The sequence below is a fragment of the Dryobates pubescens genome, chromosome 9 (assembly GCF_014839835.1).
Source record: "Dryobates pubescens isolate bDryPub1 chromosome 9, bDryPub1.pri, whole genome shotgun sequence".
Lineage (NCBI taxonomy): Eukaryota > Metazoa > Chordata > Aves > Piciformes > Picidae > Dryobates > Dryobates pubescens.
In genome coordinates, this window is record NC_071620.1 from 9,804,996 (window position 1) to 9,824,063 (window position 19,068).

A 19,068-nucleotide genomic window follows, 5' to 3' on the forward strand; every position below is an offset into this window, starting at 1 on the left:
TACATCCACCTATTTGGCTATGTACAGGTGCTCTGCTATTCAGATGTATATTGCAAAACTATTTTCACTTACATAGGAATAGCTTACAATCTATAAATCAAACATAACACTTACCACATTTTACAAGTACTTACATGCTATTACTAAACACAAACAGAAACCTGGTGGGTAGGATAATTTCTGTTACACTAGAAGAGGAACACTATTTAACTTACTACAATTAAACACTTTTCCCATTGATGAGTTTGTCTCACTATGTCCAAAACACAGAATTCTTCTAAAGCCTCTCAAAGTACATTTTATCTGACAGTGATAGAGACATGTGAGATAAATCATGTTTTATCTGACACATGCAGCATTGCTTCATTTGAATACAGAATGGTTCAAAGTAAAACAGCTGCCCTGGAACACCTCTTATCCTTCAAATAGAAGCATTTAAGCTTCAGGACAACCTATTATCCTGCTTATGTGGCCATAACTCTTCCAGACAACCATTCGACAGCTTCAGCTTGCTCAATTTCCCCGTGACCCCCTGGCGGCTCCCTCCTTGCTTCTCCTACTCTTTCACGTGTGGATCCCTGTCACTCCCATGACACTGCTGTCTCTCTTGGCAGAAAATGCAACAGGAGCTTTTGTGGCTTAGTCCAATTCTGTGCTTAGAAAGCACTGATGGTTTTCTGAGCAAGAATTGAATAATTTGGGATTTATTGTAACAACCTCCTCACCATCAGGCATCTGCAGGGTTACTTCTGGGACAGGCTTCATACTTTCTCTCCCTCTGGGACTCAGCCAAGAAAAAGTTGGGGTGGTGTGAATGGCTCAAAGAAGTGTGCATACAGTTTGACAACAACTTTCCATATGCAATTAGGGCTTGAGGCAATCAGCCTAAAAGTCTCCCTAGCCAGAGCAGATGCTGAAAGACCCACATCTCCTTCTGCATCTTGGGCTACAGATATAACCCAAGCTGCTAACTGCAAGCCAAAAAAGCCGAAAGAGAGAGGGAGGCATCAAGCAGAACTTCTCAGGCAGGTGGCTTGTCCTCTGCCTGTCCTAGTTGGAGCTGCTTGCTGCTGGTAGGTAAGGGGTGAAGGACACAGTATCTGAATCAGTGACGGGTTCGAGAACCATGGCAATCCTAGACATTGCTGACCATAGACACTACCAGACTTGGCAGAGTTACAGAATGGTTGGACTTGATGATCTTAAAGGTCTTTTTCAACCAAAACAATTCTATGATTTTATGATTCTGTATCTGTGGTACCAGCACTACCCCTGAATGACTCTGTTCCGCTTACCCAACACTAAGTGCAAGAGTACCTCATGTTAAATGTCAGCTCACATCCCTAGTCAGCCAGTGAAATATGTGCAACCCCTCTTACAAGCTAACATGGAGAAAAAAATCTGCCCCAGCTAGTCCAAAGGATCCTGTGACAGTGAAGTATGTAGAGGCCAAAACACAGTAGAAAAATCTGTGTGCTGCATCACTGGAGTGGTCAGTCCCCTGTCTGGATGGAGCAGTTCAGGATGCTCAGGCAGTATGAATTATCTACTCCTGGCACCGAAGAGCAGCAAGAGGCGCCGGGGTGATTAGTGGGTAGGGAAGATCGTATGTTTTTTCAGAGACCTCACATGGTCTGGACCCTATTAAAATAAAGCTACAGAGCAAGCCAAGACAGTGCTTTGCTGTTCAGGGGCTGATCTACAACTCCTTTCTACACAGGGAAACCAAATAGGCTGATGGAAACTCATGTCTCACCATAGGTACTGTTAAAGCAAGATACATTCTTGATCATTTGAACAGTGAAGAGGATAAAGAAAAGAAAAAAAAGATAATACCCTAAGTTAATTCTAAATATATGTCATCACAAGTCAGCATAATTATACCAGGTATTAATTTGTTCCCAGTATTTATAAAACATTCCTCTAGAAAAATTAAGAGAGAGTTGTAACATCTTTCTAAGGAAGCTGAATGCTGTGTTATGTCACGTAACTGTGAAGGCTACAATAGAGAGTACAGATGGGGCACTTGATGAAATCAAATGCATCTAAAAAAAATTACAACCTCTATTTGTTGTTATAGTTCATCCTGTCAGAGACATTTTAGAAGAAAGGTAAAAAATTATATGGAATTCTTTACTTTTTATCTGCTGTAACACATTGCTGCTCACTACAAAGAGTTAGCACTTTCAAAGAATAGCTAACATAAAATATTACTTACTTGTAACAGGCTTATAAGTATGTAAGTGACCAAGAAAAATCTATATGGTTCTATTTTATGCTCTAAAATCTGGGGGGTTTCCATAATTATTTCATTGAGAAGAGCTGATATTTGACCTAACTTCTGACCAAGCAGCTGGTAAACCTGCCCTTGGTCAGGAGGCCACAATACAGAAATGCTCAGACCTGCGTTTCTTTACCTGCCCTGGGCAAACAGGAGGCACACTGAGAGAAAGCCAGAAGACAAAGCTCTGCCTAAATACCTTCCTTGGAGTTCCTCTGGGAATTAAATGAAACTCAAGTGTTACTCAAGAAGGGGTGTGCATGACATTAACTAGCATGGTATATCTCAACAGATTTGGAAAGCCTAATGTTGGGGAGCCTGATAGCACCTAGCCCTACCCTGTGCAGCTTTCATCTGACCTTCATTAATAGCTATGTCTGCAAAAGCCTAACATTGATTCTCTGCACAGAGGAGGAGCTATGCTTGTTTTTCCAAAAGCCTCCATATTTGCTTCATTTTGTGGCTGGGGAAAGGGGAGATTGTAACCTAAATGCTGTACTCTCCCTCCAACAAGGCAACATTTCCATTTAAGTTGGAGGCTATTCTGTGTGAATAAGGACAGCATATCTCTTAGAAGTGTAAACTTGTGGAATTGTACCAGTAAAACAGGTGTGAGACCGGACTGCGGCCCTTGGCCTTTAAGGAGTTCGTAAACCAAATTCTCTTCCCAGTAATTGCTTTTTGAAACCAAGTACCTAAATATACCATTGCTGTGGACTGGTAAGTTAAAACCAGTGCTGAAATGAAAAGCAGCCATGTTCTGAACAGAACCAGTTCCAATCTATTCTGGTTTAAAACTCATAGTCTAGGGAATTTAATTTGGGTTTTGATTTTTGGGGGGACTTTTTTAATGTGTGTTGGGGGGGGTTTATTTGGACAGAAGGGGGACACATTCATCTCTGAAACTCTTATCAGTACCTTACGGCTTGTAAACATGAAGATCACGCTAAACATGAAGGTCATGTCTGCAGAAGTGTTAGGACTGACTCCAAAGCCAGGTTTCCAGACCTACGCACTTGTTTTGCTCAGCCACCAACACGGCCTAAATTAATCTTTAGAGGGACAGGATTGTTCTTCGAAAAGATTTTTTTATCATTGCAGTCTGTTTATGGCCCATTTCATTTAGTTGATGTCAGTTTTCACACAGCATTTATTTCTGATTCCCCCTGAACTTTTCCAAATAAGGTTGATGAAAACCACAGGAATCTATTAATTTCTTTCAGCATATTTTGTCTCTTCAGAGCTGTTGAGCAGAACAGACTATTATATATTTTATTGTAAAGAAAAACTTAGATATTAACATGCCCTAACAGACAATCTTACTGAATCTTTTAGCTACCAAGACTAGATTAACTTGCTGTCAGTCATATGCTTCCTGCAGTGTCCAACGTAACTGTTCAACAGTTAGATTCATGGGCTGCTTTCATTAAAAGATAAATAATTGCTGTAGGACAAGGGGAAAAGTCACATGAAATTACACAGTTTTCATTCAGTTTTTTTTTGCAAATGCAAAAGAACTTACTCTCTATAAATAAATACATCAGGTTAGACATGGCTTTCATGGCCTGGGCTATTATATGCCTGTAATCCCATGGAACCCAGCAGATTTCTGTCAAAGAGCACAGCTTGTCACACACCTCAGTGTTTGCAGAATGACCCCCTGAGACATTCTTGGTAAGTTAAAATACATGAAAATAGGGCTAATGCATTCTCTCCCCCCTCCCCCCAAAAGGCAGTCAGATATTGAACAGCTAGATTCTTAATAGTAATTTGGGAAATTACACGATTGTATACTTTCAGATTAGCTTGAAGAAAAGATGTTACAGCATGCTTAAAATTGCTAAATGATATATGTAAGTACATTCTAAACCAGAGTAATGTAATTTTGATGCAATTAGAATCAAATATGTTTTAGTATTAAATGTTACTTAGCAACAAGTGATAAATGGCCAATGTGGCTGTTGTCTGAGTACAGCTGTATTTTTACAGACTCAGAGTTAATCTTGTTTTATGCAGGGGAAGGAATTTGATCTTGTTTTTCCTTAGCTGTCCTTTTTTTAACATTCTCCTATAGAGAGCTGCCTAAAAAGGTATTTAACAAGCCCTTGCAATGCTGCCTTTTAATAACCAGACAGCAGCCCTTTAAGTTTTCAAAATATTCCAGGAATATTTAAACGGTGACTACGATACATTAAAGTTGCAAAAGCAGATGATCTCTGGGAAAATTGTGATCATTGTTAAGATTATTATTAAAATTGATAAAATAAAATTAAAAAAAAAAAAAAAGAAAAAAGAAAAGAAAAAGTTTGTTTTACAACTGTGAATTTCACTGAAGAAACATCCACGCTGGCGTATCCAAAGCCAGACCCTGGCCCCGTTTAAATAATGGCAAAATTCCTGTTGATTTCAACAGAAATTTCCCCTGGCCATCCAGTGTTACATTTTGCAGCCCTTATAGCTGAACACTGGGAAAGTGCTATCAGATTTTAGAGTTCAGAAATTGAGATACTGTGCACATGAGTACCGCTCCTGAACTCGGTAGATTAACTGATCATGATGTAACTGCTAGTGTTTTAGAAGTCTTTTGCAAGAACGTTCCATTTATCCACACATTCTTCCTTTCAGGCACCCATGGAACATGCTGCAGATAACTCTGTGATTGAGAACCTCACGATGAACAGTTACTAGCACCGATTCCTCCTGCACCTCCTTTCCCCTTGTCATCTATCTACCATGAAAAGGCACGGCTGGCTGGCTGGATTTCTACCCTCATCCAAATTTCACGTTCAATTTCATTTGAGCAAGCCAGCTGGTAAGTAGAAATGCAGTTTGCAAATCATTTCTATGTGTAAAACAAAGAGGCAAAGAAAAGTGAGACATACTCTTGAATAGTCAAGCTCCCTGGGCGTGGAGTCAGTTAAAGCTCGTACGAGGGCGTTCATCATACTGATGGGAGGAGAAGGTGGGGAGGGCTGAGAGGGTTCTTGCTGTAAGGGGCTCTTTGGTTTGGAAGGCAGCCGACCTCTTCTCCCTTTCAGGCTGTCGGTACGGACAACTAGGTAAAAACAAGACAGGAAATTAGTCGTGAAGATACCGGCAAATGATGGCTGAGAATGAACACTTGCTTCCTTATAGTGGCTAGTCCAGCAAAAATAAGAGCATCTCCAGTTTCATCACATGCTGCTAATGCCTATGATTTCCAAGGAACACAAATCATACCAAAATTGTGTCTGACCTATGGTGGCAACCCGCGGTGTGGCTCATTACTTAAAGCCCAGCTGATTTCCTAGCGTTCATGCTTTCTTTTCAAGCATGCCTATGTGCCTATGTATGTGTGCCCATGCACACACGCACAGACACTCTAATGCTGAAAGAAAACTCAATGTGAAACACAGATTCTCATGTTCCTACTACTGGTGCACCTTTAAATGGCAATCATTCATTTAATGTAATTTCAGCTTTCTTGAGGCATTTGAAAAAAAAATATGGTCACACAATATAGGTTATATTATCCATGTTAGTATTTGCAATGGGACTGCTCACAATATTACCCACATAGTTAAATATTTGCAGAACTGGGACTAATGAGTTGATCCTGTTTTAAATTAATTGCAAATTCATAATCAGCTTATGGGAATGAGACAAGATCCTATGCCAAAATGTACACAATCGAGTGCAGCCCCCGGTGAGATAACAGAGGAAAGCCAACAGCATTATCGAGAAACACTCAAAGTTAATAAAGGAGACATTTTAGCCAGTGTCAAATTATCCTCTTGTGACCTTGCTATTCTTGAACTCTGGGGCCTAAAGTCTAAATATGATAATATGGGTGAAAAGAAGAAAATCAATACATTATTGCACAAATGCAGGTATTTTGGGGTAAGTTATGAAACCTGTCACTGCAAAATTCTTTGTAAAGACATCCATGTCCACACGCACATACATACAGAGATTCATTAAATGCAATAGTTCGGTGTCTGGGATAATAATAGCAGTAGTCCTTACCTTCTTTAACCATGCCGACGCTGAGACACTTCTGAAACCGGCAGTATTGGCATCTGTTACGACGTCTCTTGTCCACTGGGCAGTTTTTATTTGCCAGACAAACATATTTTGCATTTTTCTGAACTGTTCTCTGCAAAAATGCAATACAAGAACAGTCAAGTGATCGTTTCCTGAACAACTTCTAACCTGACAAAATGTGTTTTAATTACAACATGAAAAGCGACAGCGCAATTCATATAATTAGATAAAATTAATTTCCTAACACACTAGCCTGCAGGAAAAACAATTTTATTAGTGTTAGCTGCTGACAATGAAAATCATCTAGGACTGTTCTGAAGCAAGTCTCTGGAGACAGGCAACTTTGAATGATAAAATCATATCTGAAATTATCAGGTCATCACATCTACCTTTGGGGATTAGATTATCTCCGCTTTTAATATCCCTTTGGGAACAATTTTCTACTTGGTTCATTCCCTTGATTATTGCTGACCTTATTAAAATAAAATCAAAATGATCTGCAATGTACTTCTTTTGCTATCGTTATTGTTACACAAATACCACAATAACTGGTTTGGTTAGCCCTTGGAATCATCAAGGAGAAAACAAAAACACCAGAAACCCCTACAAAATATGGTTAGGGGAAAGCTAAGTTGACCTAAGGAAAAAAATTAAGACAGAATTATGCTGTAGCTATTTGCATTTCATTCCTCAAAAAAATCATCCTGAAACTACAGAATAAATTTTAAATTTGCAAAAACCTGGCAAGCCTTGAGAGAACATAACAAATACTGATGCAAAAATTTAACTATATGTTTCTACACTCAAAATCAAAGACACATCAATAAAGAAATTAGCACCAAAAAAACCCCACAACAAACCATCAGAAATAAAACCAAACCCAACCAACCAAAACCAAAACCAACAGGCAAACAAAACATTAATAGGAAATCTATCAGAATAAGAACAAATTTATCAACGCAGCATTCAACATTAAATTTTTCACTGCAAGTAAATTAATGGACACACGTTACTTCACCATTTGTCCTCCTTTACAAGGTAACAGCCTCCATGTACAAAATGCATGAGACACAGCAAATATTGTTTATTGTGCTTTGGAGCTGAAAACTGGGTAATTTTGCAGAATAAGCTCTAGATACATCTCCCACTCAAGGATATGTTATTAATTTTCACAGGGGCAGAATTGGGCCCGTGAGAACTGCTATTTCCAGGTTATTGCTCTTCCTTTTCCTAGTTATATTTAAAAACCAAACAACTTTCACGGAAGATGTGTGTTTTACCCTGTTGTCAGAGGGTTATTAAGTAACATGAGCAGCTCCACCTACAATAAACACTGTTGTAAGCCCTCCCCTCAACTATTTTTGGACTGCTTTTGTTCCTATCGTATCTTTTACCAGAATAGAGGCATGGCTTAGCAGCAAGAAATATACCAAATCAATCTCAAATCTTGGACCTGCTGCCCAGAACCATCCTACCAAAGTCCATGCCAAGCTCTTCACTTAAACAAGCTATTATTTGAAAATACTGGAATCTGAACTCAGGCTGTTGAAAGGAAATTACAAACTCCCAAATCTAAGCACAGAGAGTATTCAGTTATTAGAAATGTACACACAAAGTTTTGACTGCAAAAACTGCCATGTGTAAGTTATTCACGGTGCCCTCCATCTGCAAAGCCTTTTCTGTTACACAGCAGGTACAGGGACCCTGTGCAGTGCCTAGTTACTGCCCCGCAAGCAGCATTCCACTGGTGAGGACTCACTTGACTCCTCAACTGAAGAGTAATAAGAAGGCAGCAAGCAACTAGAAATACTTGGGTTTGTCCTGTGTGTGAAACCAGTTTCCTCCTGGTGCCAAACCCACAGCCCTCCTCATCCCAGCTGCCCCAGGACAACAAATGCCATTGCTGACATTAACTCAACGTCAAGTGGACTTTATCATTTCAGGGTTTCTTTCCTTGCTTGAAAACAAGGTTTAATTGGACTGAGTGACCAAGTAAAAGCCAGGATGGATTTATTCCAGATGCGTTTCACTACAGAACAAATGCAGTTTATAGCTCAGACATGAATGAAACATGCTCTCCTGTGGGATACTGGCAGGCCAGAGATGCTGCTTGCCCAGCTTGTTGCCACGATCCTTTCTCAGCCAACACTGGCTGATCTTTTTATCTCACGGAAGGCTTACTTTGGCCTTCTTTAAAAGCTTTGAGTGTGAATCTATCCTACCCTACTAGGAGGCTTGGAGCCCTAATACACAACACCCGTTGGGTGAGGACTAAGAACATGTCAAGGCAGGTGGGGAGGAAGCTGTTGGGGGGGAGGTGAGAAGCAAGGAGGGGACCGAGCCACAAAACTCTCACCTTGAAAAAGCCCTTGCAGCCCTCGCATGTCCGTACTCCATAGTGCTGGCAGGCGGCATTATCTCCACAGACAGCACAGGTACCTTCCCCAGATGAGGAGCTCCTGCTGGGTGGAGATGGGAGGCCACTGCTGCCACCACCACTGCTCTCGCCCATCAGGCCGGAGGTGGCTGCGTTGAGGCCGAGTGGTGAGAAGGCTAAGGTGGCTGGTCTTTTGGCCAGGTGAAGCCCATAGGAATGGCTCTCCATGGGTGCCTGGCTGGTGGCAGGTCTGTCAGAGCCCAGGGGCAGGCTCAGGGAGGCAGGGTCGTAGCACATGTGGGTGGCTGCAGCTGGCGTGTGGGGGGGTGAGTGCTTGAAGTGGAAAAGGGGGAAGCGTGGAGGCACGGTCTTCATAGGGGCGGTGTCCATCAGGTGGCCGGGTGGCAGGCAGGTCTGTGTTGGCTGCAATGGGGGCTCATCCCACAGGCTCTGGTGAGAGGGGAAGCCAGGCGTGGTGGGCGTGGAAGGTGGAGATTGCTTGAAGTACATGGAAGTGCTGGGCATCCCCTCATCTGTGGAGGGTGGCAGTGAGGGCTGGTATGGGGAGAGCCGGGTGTCTTCCATCTTTATGAGGGGCCTCTGGCCAGAGGAGGCAGTTGGCATTTGGTAGATGCAGGAAGGCTTGAGCTCATAGCTGCCAGAGTAACCCTCCATAAAGGTGCTGAAGCTGGGAAGGGAAGTGGTGGCAGTGGCAGTGATTTCAGTACTGCTCAGGTCCATGGTCAGCTTGGTATAGTCAGGGTTCATGATCTCCGAGCTGTACTCCGAGCCATACGCATAGGTCTGAGCTGCATAATTTGAACCGGGCGGTGAAGGACTATACTGCGCTTGCACACAGGGCATATCTGCAAGGGCAAAGGGGGACATTAACAACAAGCCCAGCACGCTGAGGCTGTGGCCCTGGCCCTCACAAACTTCTTTCCTAGAAGCTTTGCTGCTTTTCACAGAGCTCAGTCAGACACTCAACTCCCATTCTTGCCTGGACAGGGGACACATAAATTAGCCTCAAGTCTCTGCCTTTGAACAAGAAATATAGAGGATTGACTAAGCATTAGGTATTAGAGAGCCTGTTCTCATCTAGTCACGGGAACAACTCAAATTTATACCAGTGTCAGTGAGAGAGGAATCTATCTTCCAGCTGCCCTACATCTGCTGCTTAATATACATAGGTGTCAATGAGAATTAGATAAGCAGAATGAAAACAGTTTATGGCTCTAAATCTATCTCTGTATGCATGCAACCATGCCATAAAATTTTCATGAAGGGCAAATGAGATTATGAAATGCATAATATTAAAAACTATCTTTACTTTAAGAGGAACACTATCTGCAGTGCATGTCAGAGGAACGACTCAAATCACAGTGTTTGCTGCTTAGGACTTGCAAACATCAATTTTGCTTACTCAACTCTGGGCCTTTGGGCCTTTCTGGTCAGCTAATAATCTAACATTGCTGTCTGCCTAGTAGCTTTAAGGCTTATCTGTGGTAGAACATTCTCCTGAAAAAAAAAAAAAAAGTAGGTGGTTAACATATCCTTCAATATGTAAAAATGTAAGAGAAAAAGTATGTGGTATTTCTGTTCCTGTTTTTATGGGAAAGCAAGGTTGAGGCTGCTAATATAATTGTTTTTATCTATTAGTCATAAAAATGAATGTGGTTCACTGGTAGCTGGGATGGTTGAGGCAACACAGTGGCTGGCTATTAAAATTTGATTTTTTTTTTTCCTTTTTCCTACCAGTCTGTTATTTCCTTTGCTGCTCTCATTAAATAATGGACCCAGTTCTGCAATCCATTTGAGGTTTGCCTGACAAAACACTGAGAGATCCTAGCCTAATATTTGCAATCCAAACCAAAAGTGTGTGGGGGGTGTCTCAGTTCCACAACAGAGGGATAAAATGCATAGATTAGTATAAATTCTCTTATGAAGATTAAAAGAAAGGAAATATGGAGAACATTTGTCTCAAATTTAAGTGCTGGTTATCTCATTCTTAATTGTGGTAATTTACATTCCAAAAGCACCTGAGAAACAATGTATGCTAAAATTAAGGGGAGGGGAAAAAAAAAGCAGCTTTGTTAAAAATAATGGGATTTTCCCCCTTATTTTAGGAACTCAGTTCACTTTAGCCTGTCATGCAGAAATCAAATCATTTCTGTTAAATCAACTTCTAATTGTTTCCTGACCACTCTGCAGATAAACAGATTTAAACTAAGCAGCACCAGATTTCAATTATCGTGCTGTCATAAACCATTCATGTCTTTCTTCTGCTGCAGAAAACATTACAAACTGAGAATAAAAAATAATAGTGCTGCTTTCTGAAATTAAGATCTTCCTGCTCGTAAATCCAAATGTTTCAAGAAAAAAGTAGGGTGACCCTTTCACAAGCCTTGCATCCCAATGTTATTTATGCATTTTCCTGTGTTTCTCTTCTTTCCTATCAATTTCTGTCCATGCCACTCCAGGCACACAATTTTCATGGCAAGTCTTACTTACTATCATTTGTTAGTCTGAGGACCGTCTGCTAAAACATAGTGCTGAATCAAATAAAAAGGGAAAGAAATTCCTTCCAAGCACCCCCACTGAGAACTGCCTGAGAAACAGAGCTGACAAAGTGGACAGATAATCTCATGAGTGGATGTGTTGATACGCAGCCCGAGGATGGAAAAAGGCCTTTTTTTTTTTTTTTTGCTAGCTCAGAAAATGAGTGGGAGTTCCGGGAAACAGATCATTACAGCGTTTTTTTCCCCTGCATTTTTCTGAGCATAAGACAGTTAATGTCACTGAATTCTGCACAAAGTGGAGTCAGAAAACAGAAGTCTAAAAAGTCCGACCTGAGGACAGAAAACAAAAATCCTTAACCTAAAGGTCTGCTCTCTCCTGGCTCGGTGGGACTCCTCCTACCTCGCGCTTTGCCAGTGCACTTGTCTTATTCTAACGCCTTCTTTTCCACTTAAGGCATCAATATTAATTACCCTCAAAGTACATAACTGTTTGTTTTTCTTCTTTACCAAACAACATTAAAAAAAAAAAAAAAAAAAAAAAGGCCCCCCAGGAGGTGTATTAAAGAGCAACCTGTCATCAAAGCCCAAAGGAATAAGTAAAAACATCAGGGCAGGGACATTCAGAGCGATTCCCTTGTTATTCTGCTATCTTTAGGAGATCTTGAGGTGAGGGACGCCCAATTTAACGCCAAGCAAGCCGCGCTCCTCACGGGGACACCAACATCCCACCCATTTCCCCCTTAAACCTGGCACACCCTCGGATGGGGGGCTCAACATCTACGCGCCCTGGCACGGCATCGCTAAAAGCCCTGTGAAACGCTGCCCCAGATCCTTCTGGGATCTGAACACCCTGCGGCCCTGCTACGGGACCTGGGGGACCGATGACGACAAAAGGGTTTGGAAGGGCAGGAGCTCTCTCTCTCACACACACACACACACACACACAGAGACGCTCACCCTGTTCTCCCGGAGAGGGCCGGCAGCACGGCACTTACCTGGTGGGTATCTTGTGCGCTGAATGGTGGGGCTGGAGGTGCGGACGGAGGCGGCAGCGGCGGCGGGAGGCGGCGGCGAGGTGGGTGCCGGCTGGGACCTCTCTGCGGAGGCGGGTCTGGGGCCTGGCCTCGGCGGGGGGCGCTCTTCCGACCCGGTCTCTGTGCGCCGGCGGCGGCGGGAGGAGAGGGGTAGAGTCAGGAGCGGCAGAACCCGACGGGGCCCAGAGGTACGCCCCCCGCGCCTCGTCCCCGGTCGAGCGCCTCACGGAGATGGGGATCTTCCCCCAGGCTCGCACGGCAAGCCTCAGCCTCTCCCTCACGGGTGGGATGGGAGAGCTGGGCGGGGAGCCCACCTCTGCCAGCTCCCGCTCCCTCAACCACACAAAAGGCAGAAATCACTCGGCTGGGACAGCGGAGCCGCTGGTTTGTTCTCCGAGCAGGGAGCGCGGGGAAGGCTAGAAGAAAGCCCCAGGCGAGGTGACTACAGCAAGCGGGGCAGCATCCCCGTGCGTCCACTACCCCGCGTGAACTTTTTTTTTCCAGGGGCGGGGTGTTGGAGAGGGACCGTGAGGAAGCAGGCTGGAAGTTCCTGCGCAAAAGGAACTTGAGGGGTATCTTCAAGCTCCGCTGAAGTCTGCGGCAGCTCCGACCCCGCGGGACGCCCCGCGGCCACCACCGCGGGAGCGGGGAAGGGAGCCCTGCCCCGCTACGTGCCCCCGCCCCATAGGAGTGCTCTGTCCCAGCCCGCCCGGCGCTGCCAGCACTGCCGGGGGCTCCGCGGGGGATGCGCGGCGACGCCGGCCCCTGCCTACCGGAGCCGCTCCCCGGAGACTCTTTCTCCGGCTCCTAGTCTTTCTTTTGCCTTCTCTGCCCCTCTTGCATTTGATCCTCCCACCCCTCCACCCCAGCTCTCTGGATGTTTAAGTGGATGTCAGCTCATCCCTTTCTCTCCCGAGGGTTTTGTTCTCTCCCGAGCTCCTGCTGCTTCCCGCTCAGCACGGAGCGCCCTAGGGCTCCTCTCCACCCCCTGAGCCGCCGGTTACCTAGAGACACTTGCTGCGCTTTTAACCATGCAACACCCCTCCGGACTGCAGCCGCCCGAGCCAGGAGCGCAGAGCCGTAAGGGCTGTAAATTAGGAGGAAATAACTACCCTTGTCAAAGCTCTTTTCTTCCTCCGTGCACTTTACATTCAGCCCCGAGTGGCACCCCTCCCCACCCTGTAATACGAGGAGGAAAGCGTGAAATACTCCATTGTGATTGTGACTTCTTCAGGCGAGTTTCGAAACCTTCATTTACCCGGGAGGGACCGCGGAGGGGGAAGCTCCATTGAATTAAAAAGTTTCGAGCTCGATTTCCATCGCCGGATAGCTCGCGATTTTTTTTTTGGGGGGGTGGGGAGGGATCGCCCCGAGCTGCACGGTCACTCCATCAAATATCCACGAGCTCGCGTGAGATTCACCTCCGAAGAAACCGTCTGGTCTAGTCCATTGTTTTTACCGGGGCTTGACTCCAGCATACAACGGTCTCCACGGAGGAGAGAAAAATAGGGCGAAGAATGTAATCGAGTGAAGCGGCTTGGATAAAAGTTAGTGATTCATTCCCAAACTTTTCTTTCTGCCTTTTTTTTTTTTTTTCTTCCTGGATAAAAAAAAAAAAATCCGATCCCAAAACACCAACCCCCCTACAGAAAACAGCGTTTTCCGCTCTTTCCCAGAAAAATATCCTCGCACGGAATCCATCGTCTCCAAAAATTGATAGTTAAATAACAGAGTTGAGTTAACTAACTAGCCAGACGAAGGTGAGCCGCATCTCCGGCCGGGACAGAGTATCGCGATAATGCCCTCCCGATAACCGTGTCCCGACATAGTATCACAAACCAGCGCGCGCGCGTTCTCGCCTCTTTCAAGACGGAAAACTTCCTTGGCAGCTAATAAGGGAAGAAGGCAAAAGCGAGAGGCAGGAGCAGGGCAGCAGCGGCCAGCCCAGCCTCCCCACACCGCACCGCCCGTGCCGGGGCACCGCAGCCCCTCGTTACCGCTTCTGACCTCCGAAAGGAAAAGTGCACATTTCCGAGGAGCAGATGCCGGGCAGACGTGCCGAGCAAAGATCGCGTCTCATTTCAATACAATCTGTCACATTCCAGCAATTACCTCTTGGGCGAGCTCTTTCGGCTTGCCGAGGGGGGCTGGTCTCTCCCAAAGTGAGATTAGATCAACCTGCCCCGCCGTCCCTATTAGCCAGCTCGAACTTCTGCAAACAAAACCACCTATTTCCCAAGCGCGGTTAAAGGAAGGAGACAAATTACTGCCATTCATCACCGGCGCTGTAAACTCCCCGCTGCCGCCGGCAGCATCATTTCCATGACAACAACTAGCAGAAATACCTTAGTATCACCGGCTCCGGCTCCCGCTCCTCTCAACCACAGCCCTCCCGTTTGCGAGGGGCGACGGTGCCCCGGGCACGGCAGGGGTTGCTGAGCGCGGCAGGGAGGCTCGGAAACCGAGCGGCAAATGAGCATCCACGGGAAGGAGAGCGGGGTGGAGGGAGGTTGGGTGGGGGCAGGAGGGAAAGGGGAGCGAAAAGTTTCTGCGAGAGCCCGGCACGGCAGCGCGTCGGATCAACCGCATCGCCTGCCGCCGGCACCCCCACAGCATCTACCCCGGCGGCACAACTTTCCCGGAGTGGGCACACGTCGCGTTGTCCCTCTCCCTCATCCGCTCCCGCTCATTCGTATACGTACTCGGTTGCTGTGGAGGTTCCGTCTTTACATCTAGTTTGTAGGTGCCCGCTTCCTTAAAGGCGCATGTAGGCGCTGTCCAGCGGCAGGACCCGAGACACAAAACCCCGGAGACTCCCGGCGGCTGCAGGTCCGGAGGGTGCGTTATCCCGAGGCATGGAAAAGGATTGAAAAAGCCTGAGAAGCCAGGAGCCCGTCCCCAGGCAGAGGAAGAGAGGGAGGGAGAGAGCAGGCGGACGGGCGAGGGACGCCGAGCCGCCGCCGCGATGTGCCTTTGTATGTGTGTGTGCGGCGGGAGCCGGGCTGAAACCTGCGCCGGTGTCCCCGGTGCGAGTGCCCCGGGGTGCGCGTGTGCTTGCGCGGAGAGAGGGGACGGAGGCGCCTCTCTGAGCTGCTCTCCCGCTCCCTCTCTCTGAACGTCATTTATGTGAGAGGAGCCCTAGCGGCCTCTCCATAGAGCGGCTGGAATGCGAAACGTCAATAGTGACGCCATGGGAGCCTGACGCTACTGACCCCCCCCTCTCCGCCCCAGTGTGTGCGCCGCGCTCCCGCTGCACCGCGCCGAGCTGTGCAGAGCCGAGCCGTGCCGAGCGCTGCGCCGCCGAGCCGCGCCACCGGCATCTGGCTGTCTGACTGCCACAACCTGGCGAGTCGCTCCTTATTTTATTATTATTATTATTATTATTATTATTATTATTATTATTATTATTATTATTATTATTATTATTATTATTATACAACGATGGTGTTGCGTTATTTTGCAAACGCAGCAACTCTGTACTGGAGTACTTCAAAGGGAAAAGAGCTTTATTCGGTTAATTAGTGGCACTTTCAGGAAGAATTTTATTAAAAGTTTTTCTCTTTTTTCGTTTTGGTTTTTTTCCCCTCCTTTCTCAACCCCTTTTTTCGCTTGTTCTTGGTTTTTGTTTTCCCTCTTTCTTTTCAAACTTTGCAGTGCGCAGGACCAAAGAACAGGTTGCGGAAGGTGCCGCTCCGAGCGGGCGCTTGCGCGAGCGGCCCCGAGAACGTCCGTGTCTCCCGCTTGTGTGTGCGTGTGTCTGTCCTGCTGGGTCCCCCGCCGCCTCCGCTGGCAGCAGCCGAGAGCCGCTGGTAGCCAGTGCTGTGTTTACTTACGCTGCCGGCAGCCGGGCCGCTTGCTATTGTCATCGCGGCCGTTATAGCCGTTGCAGTGTTTGTGCTTCGTACGGAAGGGCTTTGCAACAAGAGTTCTACGGACGGGGACCAAGATGCTGCGGGGCAACGGGCGAGCGAAGCGCCCCACTTCACGCATGCCCGCCGCCCCGGGGAGGAGGAATCGGTGGAGGCAGTGGCAGAACTTTCGCTTCGCCATCTCGGAGCCCGCAACCTCTCGCTCCACCAGCTTGTCACCGGTACCGCCGCCGGGTACGATCCCGCCCTGGGCGGAGAGATAGACAAGCCGGGCTCGGAGCAGGCCTCGTCGGACACCGCAGACCGGCTGTGCGAGAGTCCAAGTATGGGCCCGGGATCCCCTTTTCGAGGCGGCGGGGGCGGCGGTGTGCGCCGTCCCCCAGCAGGCGCCGGGACCTCCCTCCCTCTCTCTCGGCCCGGCTGCCAGGCCCCTGCTCCCCCCGCGGGGGAATCCGCCGGCCGCCGGACTCCCCGCGCGGCGACACTTCCCCTCCGGACGCAGCCGTCCCCCGGCGAGGCCAATCAACGCCACGACGTCACCGCGGAACGCCATCCTCGTGCCGCCGCGGCCAATCCACGCACAGGACGCGGCTGGCCCCCTTCCGAGAGGCGGGGCGGGGCGGGCTGACGCACGGCAGCCGCGTCATTGACGCAAGCGGCGTTGCTAAATTTAGCCGCCGGGCCCAGTGCAGGGCGATCGGGATCGCGCGGAGGAGGGGGCGGAGCCAGAGCCCATTGAGTGGCGGCGGGGCGGGCGGGCGCGTGGGGCTATTTTTGGCCCCCTCCCCCCTCGCCGGTTGTGATCCGGCCAAACCAAATATAGATGCGGGCGGGTATTTATAGCGCCGGCGAGTCCCATTGTCGTGGGGCCGCGCCCCCGCCCGGCTTCCTATGCGCAGGGGGTGGAGTGCCGGGCCGTGGGGACCCCTTCACCCGGTGGACATCTTGTACTCTGTCTCCTCACCCCCTTGGGCTGGCTCTCACGACTCTACAGAGGGGAGTAGCTGCAGTGGAGGGGTGCCGGCTATCTCCCTCCCTCCCCAAAAAAGCAGCGGCTGGCTGTTTCACTCAGCGGCCAGGTTCCCGCTCTGCATATCCTGCACGTCCCGGCCGCCGGCTAGGGGCGATTCCCTTCGATGCAGCGTTCCTCATCCATCCCATCCCACCCTTGCCCTCCCCCCGCCAACCACTTGACATTTCTGAGCTGTGACCAAACGCCCGCGGGGGGAAGGCCTCCGGAGGGGCAGCAGCCAGGATCCCCCCGCCCCGCTGGCGAAGGGACACACGTGGAAGCGCGGGGTGTTTCCGCGGCGGGGATGCCCCGCTCGGCCGCGGCGGGGATACCCCCCTGCCTGACGCAATGGAGCGGAGCAGGGGCGGCCGCGGGCGCGCATAGCGCGGCGGTGACCTCACGGCAGAAGCGGCGGCTGGTTGGGAGTCCTCCCCCCGCCTCCCCGCCCTCCAACCACCCCCCCCAGCCTGTTGAGTAAGCGCCGGGAGAAGTGAAAATGCCATGACGGGCCGGTGCGCTCATCCCCGGTGCTGACACGCCAGGAGAAGGGAGATTCCCTTTGATGCCGCTGCCGGCGTGGGCGGCTGAGGGCAGGGGAGGAGAGAGGGTGGCACTTTCCGCCCGCCGCTCACCCCGGGCACCGACCCTGATAAAAATACCCGTTTTCCATGCTGTCATTTCTCCTTTGCACCTAGGTCTCTTTGCTGGGAAAGGGACTCCGCGGAGCGCGGCCGCAGCCCGGGGCCGAGCCCGTCACCCCCTGCGGGCCGTCAACCACTGAGGTATAAAGTCCCACCGTCATCCTGAAACGTCGCAGCTTCGCACTGAGAGCGTGTGCAAACACAAAACGTCGGTACCAATTGGACAGTCCTATACACTTTATTGCTCTCCTTCTGCTTCTTCCCTCCCCAACCCCACCTCCCTCGAGCTCTTCCTGTCTCCCACGATGTGAAATTATCGTCATGCAAGAAAGCTAAAAAAATAATGCAACAAACCCAAAGCCGACGACGGAAAGCGTGTCTTGAAAGCCTTTAAAATAATCTTCGAGGTGCTATTTAAAGAAACCGCTACACAGGAAACGGGATATTTGGGGGGAAAATGGGTCGAAAGTAGCGCTGAGAGAGCTAGGGAGCCTCGGGGAAACGAGGGCGCTGGGCAGGGAGTTGGGAACTTGCCCACCGTCCTGTCGAAGGCAGCAGTTTCCTCTGGGATGAGCGCGGTCTGCTGTCCTGCATTTATGAACAGAGAGGTCACTCCTACACCCTGCGTGCTTCCCAGGCAGTGAAAAGGAAGTCCTTCGTGCAAGGAGCTCTCAATCTAAGGATAAACACCGGGGCAGAGGGAGAGATAAGGGGACAGGAACGACACGAGGGAAATAGTCTAACTGATGTGTACGCGTCAGCTTGGCTGGCTGGAGGCGGCGGTGCGAGAGTGAGGGCCAGAAGGATGTCATTCTCACTTCAAATCATTCTGTGGTTCTGCGATTCTAGGGCTTATTGGATAATTCAGGATAATCAAACCAGGCACTGGAGGCTGTGCAACGAGGGGAGGAAGCCTGTAGCAATGAGAGAAGTAAAACTTCAGAAGTCGAGGGAAGGTTGTCGAGGGACAATTGCTGGGTGAGTCCAGAGCTGGGGAAGACTGAAGGTTACATGGGGCTACTGGGAAAAAGCAATGTGGAGAGGCTGAAGGGTCCCCTTCCAGTACCCCACCCATCCTAGAATTTGCATTTATAGCCAAATAACTTGATGACAACTCCTTATCAGATTTTGCAGTTGACTCCTCCAAGACCAGAGCTTGTACAGTTCAGGCTGTTCTTTAGGCTGCAAATTTCTGGGATAAGAGCAATAGAAATTTGACTGGTTTTAGGCTTTTATTCCAGAATACCTAATAGCCAAACCAAAATCCACAATCCAGGAATCCTGATCAGCTGCCCTGTATCTGGAGGCAGCT

The 19,068-nt window shown here is 48.3% G+C and overlaps 1 protein-coding gene across 1 annotated transcript in view; it reads right to left on the minus strand.

The window, feature by feature from the left end:
* Window positions 1–15,329, minus strand: part of NR4A3 (nuclear receptor subfamily 4 group A member 3) — a 28,714-nt gene extending 13,385 nt beyond the window's left edge. Inside the window, exons 1-5 of the mRNA XM_054164460.1 lie at window positions 14,937–15,329; window positions 12,196–12,354; window positions 8,661–9,547; window positions 6,287–6,416; window positions 5,164–5,336 (exon numbers count right to left, since the gene is read on the minus strand). Coding sequence (XP_054020435.1) covers window positions 5,164–5,336; window positions 6,287–6,416; window positions 8,661–9,545 — 1,188 coding nt within the window. The 5' untranslated portion in view covers window positions 9,546–9,547; window positions 12,196–12,354; window positions 14,937–15,329. The remainder of the gene's footprint in view (window positions 1–5,163; window positions 5,337–6,286; window positions 6,417–8,660; window positions 9,548–12,195; window positions 12,355–14,936) is intronic.
* Between the last annotated feature and the right edge of the window lie 3,739 nt (window positions 15,330–19,068).